Here is a 20997-nt window from a genome sequence, read left to right on the forward strand (position 1 = left end):
CTGTGATTCAGCTGTGTAATACAAACTACTGTAAGGTTACTTGAGTAAACATGGAAGTACACCTTTGAGCAAGGGTAAAGCTCTTCCACTGGAAGGGAAGCTACAGGGCTCTGCTGGAGTCTTCAGTAAGAAAATCAAGAAGAAATCACTCCTGTGTACTGCTAAATGAGAATGCAGCATGCTGCATTAGCCAGCTGACAAACCACTGGAGCCACACACTCCCTGAAGTCAACTAAACTGTTTTCCTGTAAACACTGCACAGTCCCTAAGGCATGAAAAACACAGGCTCTTAAACCGGTACCACCTGCCACATAGAATAAGAGACAACTCTTAACAAGTATCACACTTAAGTAACATTTATTTTAACAGAGTAGATGGTCCAAGTTAAAAAGTACTCATGCAGTCGAGGGGCAGGGTGGCTGTAAGGAACTGTTCCCCAGTTTGTGCTATGTGTGAGCACTTCCACTGAAGTGAAAGTAAGGCAGAACCAAGATTCAGCAAGGTACAGGCACTTTGTTCCCAGTTCAAGCAGGGAAAAAAAAAGCCTACATCAGGTCCTGGTTGTCCCCCCACCCCAAAAAAAGCCTCGTGTTTGTTAAACAAAATTTTGTAAAAAATAGAAAAAACCCAAGATACAGAAAGTTGGTGCTCCCTAACCATACACTACTAGTTTACGTCATCATATGTAAGACCAGAAGTATAACAAATCATAAATCAAAGCTTACTATTAACAAGTGTTCAGTTACCTGGGGTATTTAGCGATATGTATAATACCAAGTATTTCACAGCAGTACAGTAACAGTCTAACTTGGTATTGCCAACCGTGCCCAACAGCTTGTCTGACTGTGCCGTTAAACAATTGCTTGTAGGAAGTAACATTGGAAAGGTATTTTAGATTCCATGTTACCTGGTTACATAAAACAGTGATTTACAAAAAACTCAATATACCAAACAATATTCTAAATAAATAGTTCATCTTCGTGACTATATACAGAGTCCCCATTACGTTAGTTATCCAAGAACGGCATGTCTGTGTCCATGGGTGCCGGCGCAAGTTCACATAGATAGAACAGTGTGGCCTCGCTTGCTTCTGCCTCCGTCAGTGGCTCCAGCCGCACCAGTTTGCTCTGGGTGGGCTCAGGATCGAGGCTGCTCTCCAGGAGCTCGTCCACTTCCAGGGGTTTGTCGACACAGGAAGGAGTTTCAGCTGCGGAGCTCCCGCTCTCCACAGCGGAGCCTGGGTTCCCATCGAGGAATGCAAGGAGTGGAAACGCAGTGTACTGTATGAGCTGCTTATCTAAGGGGGAAAAAAATTCCAAAACCATTATCAGTTCATATGCCTTTTCATGTGCAGAAGGAAAAAACCAAAATCCAACCCACAGAATTTATCTGAAGAATAATTAACAAAAAACATTTTACATGTTTGTTTTCAGTGAGTGATTAAAAGAATTGTTACATCCATGTATAACACTATTTGTTTTCAAACTCTCCTGCAAAAATATCAGTTTCTCTGCACTTTGTGCAGTGCCAAAAGCCTAAAAAGCAAATATCATAAGTATTTTGTTTTGGTTATTCACTTATCAGCATGACACAAAACCAGACAAAGACCAAAAAACCAAGATGGCTTTTAGAACAATGCTTGTTCAACTGTTAAAACTGTTTCAACAAAACACAACTAACCTGATTTGGGCTTAGAAACTTGTGTTTCCTGTGAAGCCGCTGCACCAGCATTATTCTTGGTGGTTTCTATTCCCTTTGCCTCCATCTGATAACGAAAGCAGAATCTTAAAACACATGTTTAAAAGCATTTTTCCAAGGCCACTAGAAAACAGCTGACCAACTATTAAAAAAGTCAAGTTTTCACTTGAGCAGGGATGCAGTGGTGTCAGTAACCTATACTAACAGACCCTGGCAGAGAAAACATGAAATGGGAACACAGGCTCACTCAGGCAAGAACCAAAACTAATGCTCACAAATGAGTAGGACAAACTCAAAGGAGCTAGATCTTTGCTTTACTGCTTATTCTTGTGTTTCTTTTCCCACCAGACAACACAGATGAAACCATTCTGGCCAAGTGTCTACATGTTTGCAACTTGTTAAAATCTTAGAAGATACAGAAGTCAAGGGACTGGTACAATGCAGGGGTACTGGCCTCAAGGTAATACGAGTTTTAAAGAACATTATTAATTAGTGTGCTTTTCCCTTTTTTATTTAAAACCTAACAAACAGAACAAATTCAGCTGCAGCCTTCCTATTCTCATGGAAGTCTTGAAAGCCAGAGCATGACAAAAGTGATATTATACCAGCAAAGAAAACAGTAAAAGATGAATAAAGGTTGCATCTCACAGTACTGTGTACATTGAGCAATGGATTTAAGACTTACTTTGGTATTAGTGATATGATCTGTGGGATTCATCTGCACGGAGCTTGTAAAAAGCTGAATAAGACAAAACACATCAAGTTTTAGGTACCTTGATGTTGCCATTAAGAATACAAGAACATCACATCTGAATGTGTGAGAGTAATACTTGTACTTAATGTTTTCAGGCTCTATCAGGATTAGGGTTTATTTACAGGTAGTTACGGCTTTTGTGAAGAGAACCTAGCTTTGGAGTGCAATGGTTTGGAATTCTGTGAACCTCAGTCACAAAGGTAACTATATCGCATCTACCTTAGATTAACATGGTTTGCTGCAGTCTTAAAATACCAACTCCTTCCTATGTTGCTGCGTGGAGAATTCTGTGAATAGTAAGGAAGAACACACCCTGACCAAGTTCGCTAGTGACACCAAACTGGAAGGCGTCCTCCATCCGTGGGAGAGCAGAGCTGCTGTTAAGAGGAATTTCAGCAAAGTGCGAGAGGGGCCAGCAGGCACTCCATTGGGTTCAGCCGCCAGACTCATTCAGGACACAGTAACCCCATGCAGTGGCCCAGGTTTGGGAACAAACAGAAAAGGAGCAGCTCCTGAGAGGGGACCTGGGAGTTGTGGTAGACAGCACCCTACCATGAGCCAGCAGCACAGCCTTGCTGCAGGGAGGCATGCTCTGCTACAGGCAAAGCACAGCCAGGTCACTGGAAGCAGTTACTTCTCTCTGCACAGCACCTGAGGGCACTTGTTGGAAGAGTGTCCAGTTTTAGGCTTCCCAGTACAAGAGTTTTCCAACTAGAGGGCATCCAGAGGGCCACAGACATTTGGAGGTTATGACATACAAGAGGCTGAGGGAGCCTGGCTGATCTTGTCTGGAGAGGGCAGGCAAGGGGGGATACCTGCACTCTTCCAGGGCTTCTGAAGAGGTGTTACACAGAAGACAAACTCCACACAGGTGGACAGAGGACAAGAGGCAAGAACTACAAGCTGCAGCAGGGAAAACTGACTGACATAAGGAAATACTTCACAAAGAAGAGTCAAGCACTGGAACAGGCCTGTGGGATCTCCCATCTCTGCAGATTTCAGATTTTGAGTCAACAAGGTCCTGAGCAACATGAGCAGACTTTCGAGTGGGCCCTGCTTTGAGCAAGGAGGCTGGGCTAGATGCCATGCATGGGTCCCTTCTGACCTAGACCATTCTACTTGACATAAATCTAAAGAGAAATTGAGAACATATACGTACTCCTAAGAAATCACCTGAAATGGCAGAGAAGCTTGTAAAATAAATGCCAAGAACCTTTTTAACTCCAGTTCACTGAGAAGGCCACAGATGATGTGCTGGGCTATTTCAAAGGAAAAGTATTCATCTAACTGGGGCCTGAGTTCATGTAGCAACAAATACAAGCATTATTTCATGAAGCAGTTCATTCTTCAATCAAAAACTTAAGCATTTTCTTGAGCAGTGGTGTTGCACTAATTATACCAGTGCCTCAGAAACACATTCACAAATTCGTAACTTCCCTTTTTTAAAAGAAAGAAAAAAAAACCCCTGTTGTGTTTGAAATCCATTTTAAACAGGAGCAACCCACCCGAATATTTTCTGCAGTGTATTACCAAAATACTTAAACAGTGACAATTACATCGACCAGGAGATCTGGATCTATGCTGAACTGTCGTCCAGATAACATAGCTTGGAAGTCCTCTAAACTGCAGTCGATACTGTCAAGATAATCCAGAAGTTCAACTCTAGAAGACAAACAATATTTTATTGCTGCATCTCTTAACAAAAGGAAGAGAAATCCAGAATTAAACTTTACACACATGTACTACATGTATCTAAAAAACATTTAGCCTCTTTGGAGTAGAACTCAAGTAAATCAGATAGATGCTCCGAAGCAGGTATCACATCAACATAACACTATGACATGACACTAGCAGAGATGTGATTCTTGCATCCAGGTGGTGAGTCCCATCCACCTGTAAGAGCTACACAGCTAAATCCTAACACTTTAAACAATGATACCTATAACATTAACACAGTCAGATTATGCACCCCGACTCACTTGCTTCACGATGAAAATCAGAGTCCCATCTTAAAACAGAAGGATCTTTAGAAACTGGCTGGAATAAAGGTGACCTATAAGTTCTCAATAGAAACTACTATTCGGTTCTTTTTACTTCGGTCAAACAGTCAGTTCCAGTAATTGAAAAAAACAGAAGACCAGGCTACTCACTTTCCAAGAAGATTTATATTCTGTGAAATTACTCCATTCTCACTGAGTATGGAATCCATCATTGAGACTGGATCTTCTGCAGTTAAAGTTGACTGGTTATTCAGCTGTACAGCACTTGACATGAGCGGGCTTGTACTGTCACTGACAGGGCTGAGCAGATCATTACCTGGGACAGCAACTGATTCAGTGCTTTTATCACCTTGAATTACAGGGGCGTATTCTTCCTCGTTATCATCTTCCACAATTACAATATCGGGAGAATGACTACAGCTATAATACGAGACAAATGAATTAAACCATTTCATACACTCATTTAAATTGATACTATTCCACAGGTTTAGTTACTTCTCACTTCAGTCAAGCTGCTATAAGGAAACAAACCTTCCTACTGCTTTTTAATATGAAACACAGCAAGATACTCTAAATATCTATTTTCTGTTGATATGGTGTCATAACGTTCAATATAATTAATGCTAGCAAACACTGTTGTGGTAGACCACAATAATAACTACTAAAAATGTACAGAAACACTGATTTTTTTTACATAAGAGCAACTAATTTTTAACATTAGAATAACCGTAAGCTTGCATATAAATGTGAAGTATGTATGAAGTGGACCAAGGCATATGAAGCCATCGAACTCGACAGACAATATATATTTTGCATCTTTCCTATTGAAAATAATCAACTCTGGGGTATCCATAACATAATCTCAGTCAACACTGCTGTAGTTAATTAACATTGTTATGTATACCAGGAAGGCAACCTAAAACCCAAGAAAGAGTCTCAAGTAATTTGATTTCATCCGTATTCTAGTTTTCTTAACCCTTAGGTAGCACCCTCTCTATCACAGTCTTATCTTCGTCTCTTCCACCAGAGAATGCATTCCCACACATCAGCTGAACAAGAACAATGGTACTAGTTCCAAGTGTAAGCTAGAAATAAGTTTTATTCCCTGACACATAATACAGGCACCGTCATTGCAATGCAACTCAGGAAGAGAGTTGCATCTCAATCCCTGGACCACGTTTCAACTGCTCATAGCTGAAAGATCAACTACTTCTATAGTATTACGTACAGACAGGAAGGAACGCAGTCACAAACACTTAGGACTGAAAAAAAACCCCTGAAATTAGCTGGCTTCATGAAGTTCAAAGACCAAACCAACACCTGACACACGCAAATTATTCTCCATAAAAATCTAAAATTAAGGGAAGTCATTCCTGTCTATACTATAACCAAAACTAAGACATCATCACCCACGTTGTCTTTGGACACGTAGTGTTTTTACCAAGACTGCAGTAACAGTTCATATGCTTCTCACTAATCTCTATCCTCCACACGTTAAAAACTCTTGACAGCCAATTAACTATTTGGAACAAATCCAGATATCAATAAATCAGAACCTAGTACGAAATCACAGATGAAGCTTCTATAAGTGCAGGACTACTGAATAATTCTGACCACCTCATTAAAAAAAAGTTATCTAACACATCTGAATTACTGCGTATTATACAACACTTGAAAGCCAATTATCTATATACGCTTCTAGAGACTTCTTACTTGGAAGAATCCGAAGTGGTATCTTCATTTGCTTCTGGTGTAATGGGAAGATTTTCTTCATCACCCATGGGATTTTCTTCATCACCCACATCCTCAGTGACATCATAAATAATGATGTCATCTGAAATCTGTTCCCTTTGTTTTAAGCCCTCATTTCTGTTGAGCGGTACCTGAGAATTATTTTGAAAAGTCAGGGGACAGAAGGACAATGAGCTTCAACATTCTGACAGTTACCATTGTACCTTATAATGCTTCAATTCTAAAGAGGTGTAAGAGCTTTCCTACACCGTAGAGATTACAAGCTGTTTATATCTATCTACATTTAGTAGAAAAAATTTACAAATAAATGCTCAAGCTGGATAGTAGCAGCTACAGAAAAAAAATGTTTGGCAAATACTACAGCACAGAAATAAAAATACACCAGCACTGTCAGCAAAAACAACAAAAAAGCTGTGACACCAGGACTACACAAGAGCTATAAATATTAAAAGAGCGACTGCCCTTTGTATAGTACTTTGTTATAAAGCTATTAATTCTAGTACTGTGCTACAGCACTCATTCTAATGCTTTCCCCACCATTATTTGGACAGCAGAAGATAACTTTCAGTGGTGTGACACATGCAAATGGCACAGGAACTTGACATGGTTTTGCTGGGTTAAATGCTGCCTTGCAGAGCAACGTGCTGGATCCTTGTCCTTGTACAGGGCTAGGGGCGCCTAACTCCCAGAGATAACAACACAACATACATGTGCTATTTCTAATAGCACTAATATTAAAAGCAAACTACTTTCAGTAGAATCACATCAAGCTGTATTTTATACACAAGTAACTGGCTTATACATGCTTATATTGAAAAGTGAATGGTGATTATCAACACACTTGGCTTCTGAAGGGAACACATGGCATATCACTTCTCAAAGTTGACAGCTCTCAGTGCACAGCTATGTTTTATTCCCTGTAAGACCATCTGCTCGATCTGTCTGACCCCTCTGTCCTGCCCGCCCCCAACTTCCTTCATCATAAACAAAGAGTACATATAAAAGAAAACTTACATGGTGGTTACTGTCAGCTGGTTCTTTCACAATCTGCTGAAATACATTTGACTTTGTAGGCCCATTAGTGTTCAGAAGTAAAGGCCTAAATCAGAAAGAGTAAAGGAAGAAAGCCATCTTAAAACGTGAGTCTTTGGTTTTAGTCAGGAAAACATGTCAGTATACTGACCGGACAGCAAGTTTTCAAGCCCATATTTACCTCTTGCGTTTTAGGCTCACTAGTTGGTTATTCTGCACCAAGGTAACAATAAACTGTACAATCTGTAAGGGAAAGAACACTACTGTTAATCACCCTACTCTGTAATGGTCTCTCAGAGTACCAAGACATCTCATAGGTAGCTTTGCCCTCGCTCTTTTTCTTGTAGTGTGTGAAATGTATCTTTAATAGAAACAAGAGTGGTGTATGGTGAATAAATCTTTGTGCAACAAACATTCAGTTTATTTCACTACATAAGCAGAAGACAAGGCACAGTATTCCTAGTTCAGAAGCACTCCCTCACTCATTCACATATGACACTCAAATGAAGCCTTACCTTCCGAATAACCTGCTGCTGTTGCAAGTGTTTTGCTCTCAGTTCTGCCACTTCTCTCCAAAGGGATTCATTCTCTCTGTTGAAAATGAAGATTTAAAAGTCAAACTAAAACTAAGTTTTAATGTATTTACATTAATAACTTTTGTTAAAGATTACTTGGCTTCACTAAAGCTCTTGGAACGTGTTTTTAGATGGGGAGGGAGGGGGAAAGCCACACAGGCAGCAGCCTTGGCAAATAATTACAAGACCCAAACACAACAAATAGCCTGCAGAGAATTTCCAGCCTCCTTAAAAAAAAAATAACCCAGATTTTCCAGTATTTATCATACAGCATTTAAAAATTAACTACTTTGTTTCCTTTCCTGTAACAAAGTTATTTTCTCCTCTCCCTTCTAGTAATTAAATCCTAAGGAATTAAAAAAATAATAATCAAGCATACAACTGGTTTCTGGCAGCAGCAAATGACCAAATGGCATAAGAATACAGTTTCCTCTTGCCACCATAAAAAAAGTTATTGATCTGTATCAAGCCTGTCCCACCTCCCTCACACACTTCTCGCTAGATGCAAGCCACCTGTCAGCAACTGTATATCCACCTTGAAAGAATCTTCACAGAACAAGCTCTGAAGTCATGCATGCAGCTGTAGGTCATTCTAATAGCTGCCTCTATTAGCTCCAGTAAAGGGGCATGTTGGATGCTAAAAAATAATAGCAGCACAGCAGAGATAGCATGCCATTTTATAAACACTGGTTGTTCCAGTACTCACAGGAGTCCAGTTACTGCAGCAGTATAAAAACTGCTGTAAAGCAGCCCTTGCCATCGTATCCATGAACCCTGTTGTTTCCAACAGCATAAAGCATGCTGAGAGGCAGATAATGACTGCTGAAATCTTCCCTGAATAAGGGAAGACAACATACCACCCTCCTCTCTTTTACAGTTTAGCTTTCAACACATATATGCCAAAAAAAGGAGGAAAATCTCTCTGCTGGTGTTTGGGTTTTTAAGAAACTTTAAGCTAAGTTTTCAGAAATGGTTGTTTATATGCAGCGTGATGAAGCTTATTACTTACTGCTCAAACTACTCCTATGTCCAACATACAATTTATCAGTACAGTTACATCACAAATTCAACAACTGAGGTCAGTGATTCCGAACTTTCTCCACTTTCTCACTAGGTTTATTAACATGTTTTGTAGGACTAGGTCTTCTGATCTAGCTCCAGTTTCTACCACAATCACTTTAAACTGATGAGACAACAATACGAATGTCAAAAGACCAACCATTCTATCTTCTCGTTTCTACAAACTGTCAGGTCATTAGCAATTGGACATCATTTCAGCCAGTGAGCCCTGCTCTGGAAGACCTGATGGCCTTCTGGGGTTCCTTCCAACCCAAACTTATCTATGATTTGAAAAGAATGAATATGAACATTTTTACTCTGGACTGGCCAGATTCTAATAAAGACTGTTCTTAGCCAATGTAACTTTTCCTCTGAATCTTCTACCACTCAAGTAATTAGAACTGAAGACGAGAAATGACAGCGTTTACTTCTTAGAACTTGAACTAATCAGTGACCTCTGCCACAGAGGTACACAATAATTTATTCTCAATAATTCTCAACGTAAGTTAAGGAGTCCTGAGACAGAGTTACTGTTGAGGTGCTGGGACTTACAGTGCATGAGCATATGCTCATATACCTTGCCTGTATCTACATACTCCAAAGGATTAAGAAATTTGCGACACCCACCTCTCTCACTGCTGAGAATAAACTTTAATTACTAAATAGGTAATAAGGCAATTCTAAAAATACTCTATTTACATTTGCATTTCAGCTTCTGTACCCCTGTTGCCAAGGTAACTAATGAACTTCCAAATTAGATTTTTAAACAGATTTTCACAGGCATTAACTCTTCTGCAATTTTTAGCAGTGGAGGAATTAAAACAACAGGAAAATAAAAAGCAATGAGCAAAGACATTAACTGTAGTTAGGAAAGTATTATAAGTAATTTGCATAAACCAAACTGCCTCAAACTAAACACAGTAACTATTTCAAATTGAAGATGTAAACCACCATACTTTACGCTAAGAGCCAAGCTGAATATTCAGCTTCAGCAGCATTACAGAACTATTATTAACGGTATTATTTAATTGCACACTACTAAATAGTTCTTCAAACACTGACACTGCCTATTACTTTCAGCCATATCAGAATATTCAATTTCTCATGCAATTTTTTAATTGAAATTTGTTTTCCTAAAGCAATATTTAAAGTTGGGCAGTAAGAAATTGAGATACACCTACAATTAGGTCTTTGCTGATACTGATTATCAGAATTACTCAATTTCAGGTATCACTTGCAGATGGAGCAACTTACCTCTTCAAAGCAGATAACCGAGATTCGATAGTCTCTTGTTTAATTTGCACCTTTTGAGCACTGCTTATTATTTTGGAGAGATCTTCCTGACGTATCTTGTTTTCTTCAGGTCTCGAAGAAGAAACCTTTAAAAGATTAGAATCCAGAAACAACACCTTCCTTTACCCATTGTTAACTATTATTTTCTTTTGGTAATCAGGTATATTTCTTTCTAGCATTGATAAACTGCATTTAAGTTAATAATAAACAAAGCATCAAATAAAAACCCACAGAAACTCCTTCTTACAGCTGTCGCCACATTAGCTTCAGTTGTTACAAAAATTTGTGTACATTCAGATTCTTCAGGCATTCTCTGAAGTGCTCTACTTCATCATAATGTTTTCACAACAGCCCAGTGCTAGTAAGTATATCCCTTTGTTCTGGTTTTGGCTGGGACAGAGTTAATTTTCTTCATGGTAGCTGGTATAGGGCTGTGTTTTAGATTTGTGTTGAAAAGAATGTTGATAACACAGGGATGTTTTTGTTATTGCTGAGCCCTGCTTACACAGACCCAAGGACTTTTCTGCTTCTCACCCAACCCACCAGCAAGAAGGCATGGGGTGCACAAGAAGTTGGGAGAGGACACAGCCGGGACAGCTGACCCAAGGGATATTCCATACCATATGATGTCATGCTCAGTGTATAAAGCTGAGGGAAGAAGGAAGGGGCAGACATTCAGAGTGATGGCGTTTGTCTTCCCAAGTAACTGTTAGGCATTATGGAGCTCTGCCTTCCTGGGGATGGCTGGACACCTGCCTGCCGATGAGGAGGCGGGAATGAATTCCTTGTTTTGCTTTGCTTGTGTGCACGGCTTTTGCTTTACCTATTAAACTGTCTATCTCAACCCATGAGTTTTCTCACTTTTAGTCTTCCAACTCTCTCCCCCATCCTGACAGGGGGGATGAGCAAGTGGCTGGGTGGTACTTAGTTGCCAGCTGGGGTTAAACCATGATACCCTTTCACTACAGTTTAACTTGCCAGATTTCTATTTGGTATCTAAATTCACCTCACTTACCAAAACAGTAGAGCAAATTTCAGAATCACATTTAGAAGCATAACAAACATGTTTATAGGTTTCCCCCATTCTCTTTGGTGAAAAGTTTAATGCTTACAGTAGCTTTGTTCTGAAACAAGCTATATAAACAAGCAGATTGTTATATTATGGATGGTATAGTCAAAGCATGCTCTGCACTTCTTCTAATACCCATTTGCAAAATGTCATATTTGCATAACTCGCTCAATTTTGCCACCTGTAAAACTTACTATAATGACAGCAAAGAAGGTTCGGCGAAGGAACCTAATCAAATCCCCCAAAATATCTTCAAACAAGTCAAGATAAATATGTCAGCAGTGCGGTTTGCTTCTCCTAACTCCAAACTTACTTGCAGTCACAATCCTGCAATTAAATTTGACATGAACTTTGCTACTGATTTGTACTTACTCGTACAGGTTTTCCACATACTGAGTTTTCACTAACCTTCCTTTTAATGTGTTCCAACAAGTCCTCCCGGCCCTGCTTAAAATATGGGTGCTGAAACTCTACTGGACCATCTCGCTCCAGTTTGACAATCCCAGAATCAACATGGACAACTTTACGGAAGCCATCTTTAAAAAAAGACAAAGGAAAAAAAACCAACAACCTCTTAAAACCCACATGAAGAAATTCAAACTATGCTGTCCCAACTATCCTGTTACCTGTTTTGAGGCTGTGACAGTATCTCAGTGGCCACTGCTCAAAGGAAACTGTCTACAACTAAACATGTACAGGATCTACAACTATGCTAGAAAGCAAAACCCCCAAGAACTTACACATGTTTAACTGTCTGACAAAGCTTGCCATGTTGTTGTGCTTGAAGTACTTGGGAAGAATCTCTTTTGCGAATCTCTGTTCATCCAACACCAAGAAACTCTGGCCATTCTAAAATGAGAGAGACACGTTAAGCTACTTAAAGACCATTGCAGAAAACATGCTGGACTTTTAGAATTAATCATCAGATAGGAATGTTTCCTTTGTGCATGCAGTACGTAACTGATCTGCTTGCCTACAATTTTCCACAACAAAAAGTGTATAAACTCTGCAGTTGCAAAGCAACAGGGTATTACCAGTTTGCATCGCTACCCATATCTGAAGGGGAACATCTCTGTTATTACACATTGCTTCCTCAAGAAGATTAATTAATTGTTTACCAATAGTTACCACAGTTTCACTGCAGGACAACACTATCAATTTTGTATGTAGCTTCACAGTCTTAGGAAGGAATCTAACAAAGAGACTGTGCAAGGAAAACCCACCAACCACTAGCTTAAAGCCCCTTCTGCTTTTCAGTATAGAAGCACAGTTTGATAGAATTTGTAGAGCAGAGGGAGCTGTCAAAGAGCTGAGGGTGTCCACTGGGTTCTGGGGTTACCAAAAAGGTAACCACCCAAAGCAACATCCGCCTACTCCTGGGATGCCAGTTGTGAGGGACGACTGATCTTTTATTTCATCCACAGGCTCTGACTAAAATAAAAGGCTCAGCCATTTGTTCTTCAATGACTGTGCTCCATTAACTAAAGGACAAATAACTGGAAGACTCCAAATTAGCTATTTAATAATGGTTCAGGTTTCCTCTGTATATCCACAGCACTCTCGCCCTGCATTTAATGAGAAGCCTGTCATCTTCAACAAACATCAACACTAACACTGCATCTTCTTAGAAGCCCTTTAGTTCAACAAGTCACATTTGTTTCTTACCCCCAAATGCCAGCAGTTCTACGGTCCCAAGAAGAATATAAAGAATCAACCATGAGACCATGTGAAGATGCCTGCCCAAGAGCTTGTTTCTGACAAACCAGCAAGGATCGCCATGAAACAAAATTTATAAACGGCTTACCATGGGATGAGTTAGAAGCTTAAGACCAAGAGGAGAGCAGGAGACAAGAACTCCGCAGTAATACCTACCTGTCTCCTGCTGAGAAACAGTCAGTGGAAGGGAAAGGGGAAACAAAAGGAAGGACAGGTACAGACCATTTTAGCCCATGCATTAACAACCCCCCCATCTGAAGGTACTCGAACAAGCAGCACTACAGTGACCTGTGACACCAACAGACAGCTTTCATGCAGCAAGCCTAGAAAGGCCTAGCACAGAAAAATCTGGGAAACACATCTACTAGCTCCTGTTGCCCCATCAGTTGTTTACAGCAAATCTGTACCAACATTAAGACTTTTTACGTAAGACATTAAGACTTGCAGTCACTGAAGCATTACCACCTAGCTAAATACCTTCAAGTCCTAGTGTTACTGACTGCAGCGTACAGCCATCTTCCAAGTACTTCATTTGGTACTCCTTCTACATGTTTTCATGGACAACACATATTTGTGGCAGGGATAGGTATACAAGGAGACAAAATCCTTTGGTTTCAGATGGCGTTTATCCTTACAGTGTTAAGGATATGGCTTCGTATGGCAGAAAAGTGAAATATTATGGTAACCGTACTCTTCCCTCCCTGATACGTTTGGTATACTTTTTGCACCCCACAATATTGACATAGCATATTTTTAAAAGATGTCACCACTTGTGTACCAAGTGATCCAAGTATCTCCCCACCAAAAAATCTGCTGGATGACAATAACATCAACTGTGATTATTGCATCTTCCTTCAGCCTTGCAGAATATAAAACAATTAGTATTTATTTTTAATTAAGAAAATAACACAAGGATATCTAATAGCCTTGATGTGTGTAGCTGAGATAAAACAGTGGATTTGTAAAGTCTCCATTAAGAGCGCAAGGTGGCAAAAATAGCACTTCTTAAGCTAGACAACATCTGAATCTTCATACAGTCCTTAGCATCTCTCTTCCAGAAAGAAAATTAGTAGGAAGAGCTTCTCTAATCTACCAAGTCTATCTGCCTCCTTCTTCAGGAAGTTTTGGCTGAAGCTACTGTAACTCATTCTCAATAAAATGCTTAAGGTGACATTTTATCACTGCTTGAGTGTTTAAAATAAATTCAGCTGAGACCTGCCGTCTCAATGTTACTTGGAAATACTGATACAGTCTGAGAACAGGACTTTTTATATAAATTATTTTAAAAACATCTACAATATAGAGAAAACAAGCTGTTACTAAAAAGATCTGCTTAGCATTTATTACGAGTTAATAATGCTACTGCAGCAAACTCATTACACTGTATGAAAGTGGATGCTTCCTGCCTTCCAATATGTTAAGATACCTGTAAACTCTGCTCTGATAATGCTTCTTTCTCACCTACAACAGCCTGGATGCGAACAGAAATGATTCAGGACGGAAGGCCACCCAGCTCAGGCTTTTCATTTTTTAACAAAACAATCACAGCAGATGCGTACCCTGCAGTTCAGGACAGGGGCTTCAGTGACTGTGATGCTCAGAGGCGACACCCGTCCCCCCGCAGTCGTTGCTGATGGGGCCCCAAGTGGCTGCCTCGCGAGCGATGCCCGCACCCCCCACCGAGCGCGGCCCGGAGGGTGCCCGCCCGGCATGCCACCCCCTCCCCACCGCAACAGTTGTCGCCCCACGTGGCCGCCCGCTCGCCAAGGCGCGCGGCCGCTCCCCGCCGGCCCCTGCGGGCTGACGGCCGGCCCGGGGCCCCACGGAAGCGCCGCCGCCAGCCGCTCGGTGCGGTGCGGCCGGGGGCAGCCGCCCAGCGCGTTTCGAGCGCAGGCGACGCGGACGCCCCGACTCCCCATCTGCTTTCAGCCTGGAGCAGGCTGCTGTCGCACAGCCCCCGGCTCGCCAAGGGCGAGCCCTGATATTTACGAGCCCGCCGACCCGCGGGGGAAAATCCCACCGCGCATCTGCGTTTTCCGTAGTACGGCTTAATGAAAGCTGCGCGTCCGCGCCCCGCAAACCCCGGCCGCCCTCGGATCCCTGCCCTCCCCCGGGGGCTCGGGGCTCCCGCGGGAGCCCTCAGGCTGCTCAGCCGGGCCGGCAAGCAGCCCCCGCCGCAATCGGCACCCCGGGAGCGGCAGGGGACGCGCCCCGCGGCTGGCAGCGCCGCTCGTCCTCCCTAGGTACCCGCGGCCAGAGGACACGCAGCGGCCGAGGGCCGCCGAGGCCAACCGGCCTCCCCACAGCAGCCCCGCCCGGCCCGGGAGAACTGCGGCGGCCCGGCGGGGGGGGGCGGCCAAGGCGGGGGGATCTCCCCCACGTCGGCCGAGGGGCGCCCGACCAGGCCAAACGGGCGTGCCCGGTTTTTCCGCGCGCTCCCCGCGCGCCGAGGCCCGCCGCTCCCCGCCCGCCGCGCAGCCCCCGCCCCGGCAGGCCCTGCCCTGGAGGCCCCGGGCGCGGCGGGAGGGACCGTCCGGCACCGCCGAGGGCGCGTGTGTGTGTGTGTGTGGGGGGGCAGCCCCCGGCGCCCCGCGCACGCGGGCGGGGCGGGCAGCCGCCGCGTGCCGCACCTGGCTCCAGGTGATGAGCTGGTTGCTGGGGGCCTCACCCACCAGCGCCCACAGCTTGCTGAGGAAGGCCGGGACCCCCGCGCCGGCGGAGGGCGGCGGCTGGGGCTGGGGGGGTTGCGGCTGCTGCTGCTTCATTGTCGCTCGGGAGCCTCCGCCGTCTGGCCGGGGGAGGGGCGCCGGGGGAGGAGAGCCAGCCCGGCCTTCCCCCGCCCCTCCTCGCGCGCGCCTGCGCACCGGGCGCTCCCCGCATGCGCAGCGGCCCGCCGCACGTGCGCGTGCGCGCCGGACAGCCGCCTCCCCGCCCCGTCCCCCTGCGCTTTACATAACGGCAGCACGTGCGCCGCCCTCACGTGTCACAACAGCGCGGGCCCGGCCGCCCTCCCGGCACACGGCAGGGGCGGGGCAGGCCTGAAGCGGGTGGAGGGACCAGGGCCAATGGAGACGCGCCTCCACCTCGGGGGCGGGGTCACGCTGTGGGCGGGGCACCCGCTCCCGCTGGGGCCGCGGGCCGGTGGCGGCGGCTGAGGGGCCGCGGCCCCGGGAGCGCGCCGCGGCCCCGGGAGCGCGCCGCGGCCCCGGGAGCGCGCCGCGGCCCCGGGAGCGCGCCGCGGCCCCGGGAGCGCGCCGCGGCCCCGGGGGCTGGGAAAGGCCTTCCTCGGGCCTCACCGAGGGCACGCAGGGCACGGCGGGGGCTGGGCACCGCCGCATCACGGCCGTGGCTGAGGGCATGCAGAGGCCGGCAGCAACTGTAACGGCATCTGCCGAGATGCCCACCAGTCATCTCCCTGCCCCGTGGCCCACACTACACACACAGCAGCACTAAACACCGTGTGTTAGTATCAGCTGTGTAAAATGTCAAGGAGAGTATTGGTTCCTTGTGGAATCCCTCAGCTGAAGAAAGATCACTCAGTCAGTCCCTTCCCTTCAGAAAGTACCAAACCCAAACGGTGCCCAGGGAAGTGGTAGACTCACCACCCCTGGAGATATTTAAAAAAAGGCATAAATGTGGTGCTTAGGAACATGGTTTAGTGGTGGCCTTGGCAGCCCTAGGTTAATGGTTGGACTCAATCTTCTTAAAGGTCTTTTCCAACCTAAACAATTCTACGATTCTATGTAGTGGAGAGCATGTCCAGAGCTGAAGGACCACCAAAACACAAAGCCACAGCACCGTCCCCTTCAACCCACTAAATGACTTCCATTTTGGCAAGTTACTTGCCAATGTAGGCGTAACAGGAGACTACTCATCTACCATCCTCAAGCTTTTTCATAGTTGTAATAATAAAATAAAAAAAAAAATCTCACTTTCAAGTTCCTCAGTTTCAGTTTTTCCAAAACTAGTTGAAAGAGTCACTTCTGCCAGTTCTCTCTCGGCAGTCTGCTCTCTCCTGTGCCTGGGATCCAAGGGGGCAGCAGAACAGGTTGGCAAGGTCTCAGCAGCAACTTACAGGTGCAGAGAACGTGTCTTTTTAAAGACTACCCAATCGCTTGTTTTCAGAAAGATCTAGTAGAAAGCTTAAGAAATAGAGTAGTCAGCCAAAAAACATGGGCACACATAGCATATTAGATCATTAGATACAAGATCTAAGAAAAAGAACATAAAGCAACAGCAATATAAGCATATGCACAACAGAAACATCTACGCTAACTAGATAAAAAGTTGGGCAGTTCCTTAGGAGACCCCTCTCCAAGGCATGTTGTGTTTAGATTTCAGACCTACTGGCTACAGAGACTCTGAAAAGAAACCTATTTAAATCAAAAGGTTACCTCCAGGAAAGTAGCTTAATGAATACTAAAATTAATTAATTTATTTCCATACCCTACCAAGTATTTTACAAAACTTAATCACAAGATGAACTGCAAATAATATACAAAACCGTTCTATGCAAATAAAAATAGTATTTTCACAACAAACTCCCATCAACTGACAGTGTTACTGATGGTTTATTTTGTGGAGACTTCTCAAAAAAGTCTCAAATAATCAAGGTCAACTTTATCTGCTTCAGTTTGCAGTGAGAATAAAGTACAACGGCACAGGAAAAAAAGACCGAGAACCTTTAGCCTAGTAGCCTGTAGGAAAATAAGTATTTCCATTTCAAACTTTGTATCACACAGCTTCTCTTTTCTAGCAGCGTTAGCAGGCTACAACAGCGTGTAACAAACTCACTGACTGGCATTCACCAGATCATTCCTCAGAGAAGTCGTCACAGTTACTAAGTTTATGGCTTAGCTTTTCAGGGTCAGTATTTGGAATGATAAAACTTAAAAGAATGATTTTTAAATTTAAGCACAAGTTTACTGCAATTATCCAAGTAATTTTTCACCCTACCAGGTTCCATTTATCTAGCTACAAATGCTAGATAAGCAGAGAGAATATGGTTGTGATTTAATCTGGACACAATATTTTTTATTTTACTTTTTTTTTTTTGTTCACAACATATATTTGAAAGTAGGAGTTGATTTGCAGAACTGTTGGACAATATTTCAAATTGTGCTTGTAAATGTTGAATTATTTCAAAAAGTTAAGATGCTATTCCAGTATCTTTTGCTCAGACAGAAGTAAAACCATGCACTTTTTTACACTTCACTAGTAGATGGAACATCATCTTGGTGAGAAAGACTAATGTATAACTTGATTTACAACATCTTATAGTTGAGAGAATTCTTTTAACCTTTCTTGCTAGACCTCAGTTTCGGAAAAAAAAAAAATTTCTGAAGCCTTAAGGCTTAAGAACTGGAAGTTATTAAATTAATACTTGGCATAAAGTGTGAGTGATGTGCAACTCAAGTAACTCTTCAATTAGTTTTTTTATTATCTTACAAGGTCTGAGCACAGGGTAATACCTTGCCCATGTTCATAAAGCTTCCTGTTATGTTACTTTACAAGTCAGCAATTGTAGTCTTTAACCTGGGGCTATCTGACTTCCCAGTATCTTCATAATCAGTGCTATTAATCATCGTTTTCCACTCTGCAGTAAAATCTTCCTCCACTCAGCTTGTGGAAATCCGGTAATTATAAAGTCTGAGACAGGTCAAGCTATTTACATCTTTCACAATACAGTTTGCACCCTCCCCTCGCCAGTACGACTTTTTCTGCATTGTGAAATGTTGGGAATTCAGAAAGATCTCCTCCCATATCCCTCAACTAATCCCTCAAGCCCCAGCAGATGCTGTTCCTGCCTAGCCTCGTTCCCCCTCCCTGGGGTCCATGGTACGCGCCCACAGGCAGGAGTTCCAGCTAAGACACAGTGCCTGGGGACTAAGAGAGTGCTGCCAACAAGCAACATCATCTCACTTCCACCACTCTGTCTCACAGCTTTCACAGAGAGGCTATACAGGCAGCAGCACTTCAAATCTGGGCAGAAAGCCAAGAGAATAAAGCCAGATATCTGTTAATATCACTACCTGTTCATTTGACATCACATATGCTTAGAATCACAACCACTACTGGTCTCTTCCTCTCACACTAGAGCAGCAATCAAGCCCCACCGCAACGCCATACTCTCTTAAAGGAGCTTTGGCCACTGATAGTGCCATTTTTATGTGAAAAAAACCTGGGGATTGGGATTCTTTGTAGATTTGTATATGTTGTAGAACAAGGTGGCAACGCAGCCTCGTAACAACACTGTCCTGATATGAACTTCACCTATCCTCTCTCACTTCCTATTTTCTTCCACCATAGTGGAATATACAGCAAGGGTCAACAGCCAAGCATTCCTTACAGGCTGTTGCTACAGCTCTTGTCAAGTCTGAAGCACAATCTGCATGAATTCCTGTCACATCAGACCCTGAGTAATGCCTAGGTCAGCTGCCCAAGGGATACCAGTCTAGGGATTCTTCTTAAGACAAGCAGCACGATACAACACAAGCAACTAAAAATGACAAGTTAGCCAAAGGTTGGGTGACAGATTTCAAGGTGATACTCTCCTCTTTTTGTGACCACTACTTGTCCTGACTGAAATGCATGACACCTGAAGGTTCTGGCAATAAAGTAGTAAAGAATCATAGAATTACAGATCGGTTTGAGTTGGAAGGGACCTTAAAGACCATCTAGTTCCAACACCCTGCCATAGGCAGGGATACCTCCCACTACACCAGGTTACTCAAAGCTCCATCCAGCCTGGCCTTGAACACTTCCAGGGATGGGGCATCCACAGCTTCTCTGGGCAGCCTGTGCCTGTGCCTCACCACCCTCACAGGAAAGAATTGCTTCCCAATATCAAATCTAAATCTACCCTCTTTCAGCTTAAAGCCATTACCCTTTGTCCTATCACTACAGGCCCTACTGAAAGTCTGTCCCTATCTTTCTTATAAGCCTCTTTTAAGTACTGAAAGGATGACACAGTTGTCCTGTAACTCTCTGGCATGCTGTAATTTGTGTTTCAGATCCAGTTATCTTTATTGATTTGTATGTATTGATCCCTATGAAAGCAAAAAACAAATCGGTCACTGAGCTTGCACATATGTTGGCCCTGGAACAAGCACAGGTGCCCACAAGTAAACCATCCTGGAACATCTGTAGTATCAAACACTGCACAGTACTTCACAGCTGAATTTAATGCAAGCCTTCCACCTTTATAAAAGGTATTACACGATTTAAATAACTGAAAGTATTCCTAGTAGGGAGTCTCAACTCTGCACATGTTAGGATATCCCTGAATTAAAAGTGCTTTAAATTAATCCTGCTTGAACCTGGGACAGCCTTTGAGAAGTCTGTGTTCATGATGAAACTCACTAGAGTAGGCATGGAGGACGACAGAGAGCTTCTGAAGAGATTGTTCTTCCAAAGCCAATATCCTTTCAGTTAGTTTTATGCTGTCCTTGTACATCTGATTCAAGTACTGCTCAAGTTTTTTTGATGGCAGTGATTTATTTTCCTGCTTTTCTCCACATGCCCTGCAGAAAAAGCAGACAGCACAGTCAGCACACCAGATATATATCAGACAATGATACAATAAAGGCTGGTAGTAAGTTTTAAAATTAAGTTATGGTAACTGTTCCCCACAGTATATTTAAAATTAAGCTATGATAACTAAAACCCACTTCCATTTATGATCAATGGCTTTTTTCCTTGAAAGGAAAATACAGACCTACATTCATATTTACTAACAACCCTTCAAGATCACTTGCTATGGAAATGGCTCAGAAGTGGTATCCATTTCTTATTTGCTTATGTATGACTAATACTTGATTTAGGCTTTTCCTGATTAGACAAGATCTTCTACACTCCATGAAAATGTTCAGTATGTCTTAAAAGACTGTTTTCTCATACTATAAGGAAGAGCTACAAACTTGGAAAAGGTGTATTTTGAACAAGTTAAGGTAGCATTCAATTAAATGCAGTCACTTTCTTTAAAAAAATTCCAGCCTTAAAATGCTTGAAGCCATGCACCCCTCACTCCCCACTCCTTTAAAAAGGAGA

At 43.2% G+C, this 20997-nt stretch overlaps 1 protein-coding gene and 1 long non-coding RNA gene across 4 annotated transcripts in view; both read right to left on the minus strand.

Annotated features, from left to right (window-relative positions):
* Nucleotides 1–340: 340 nt before the first annotated feature.
* HSF2 (heat shock transcription factor 2) lies at nt 341–15794 on the minus strand. Of its 3 annotated transcripts, XM_080387934.1 has the most exons (14): nt 15579–15793; nt 11973–12081; nt 11641–11768; nt 10125–10249; nt 7752–7827; nt 7418–7479; nt 7219–7303; nt 6166–6335; nt 4769–4872; nt 4603–4678; nt 4009–4114; nt 2384–2437; nt 1681–1765; nt 341–1297 (listed from the first exon to the last, which is right to left on the minus strand). In XM_080387934.1, exons 1-14 carry the CDS (start codon nt 15711–15713, stop codon nt 1008–1010), a joined length of 1605 nt encoding a protein of 534 aa, XP_080244060.1. In that variant the 5' UTR covers nt 15714–15793; the 3' UTR covers nt 341–1007. The 3 variants fall into 3 exon arrangements, with proteins under 3 accessions (XP_080244060.1, XP_080244058.1, XP_080244059.1); XM_080387932.1 differs by having other exon boundaries at nt 4603–4872; XM_080387933.1 differs by lacking the exon at nt 2384–2437 and having other exon boundaries at nt 4603–4872; nt 15579–15794.
* Nucleotides 15795–17500: 1706 nt separating this feature from the next.
* The window catches only part of LOC308064064, a 30145-nt gene continuing 26648 nt past the window's right edge, over nt 17501–20997 (minus strand). Inside the window, exon 7 of the long non-coding RNA XR_013928182.1 lies at nt 17501–20471. This is a non-coding gene — a long non-coding RNA (uncharacterized lncRNA). The remainder of the gene's footprint in view (nt 20472–20997) is intronic.

Source organism: Falco punctatus (genome assembly GCF_963210335.1).
Source record: "Falco punctatus genome assembly, chromosome: 5".
Lineage (NCBI taxonomy): Eukaryota > Metazoa > Chordata > Aves > Falconiformes > Falconidae > Falco > Falco punctatus.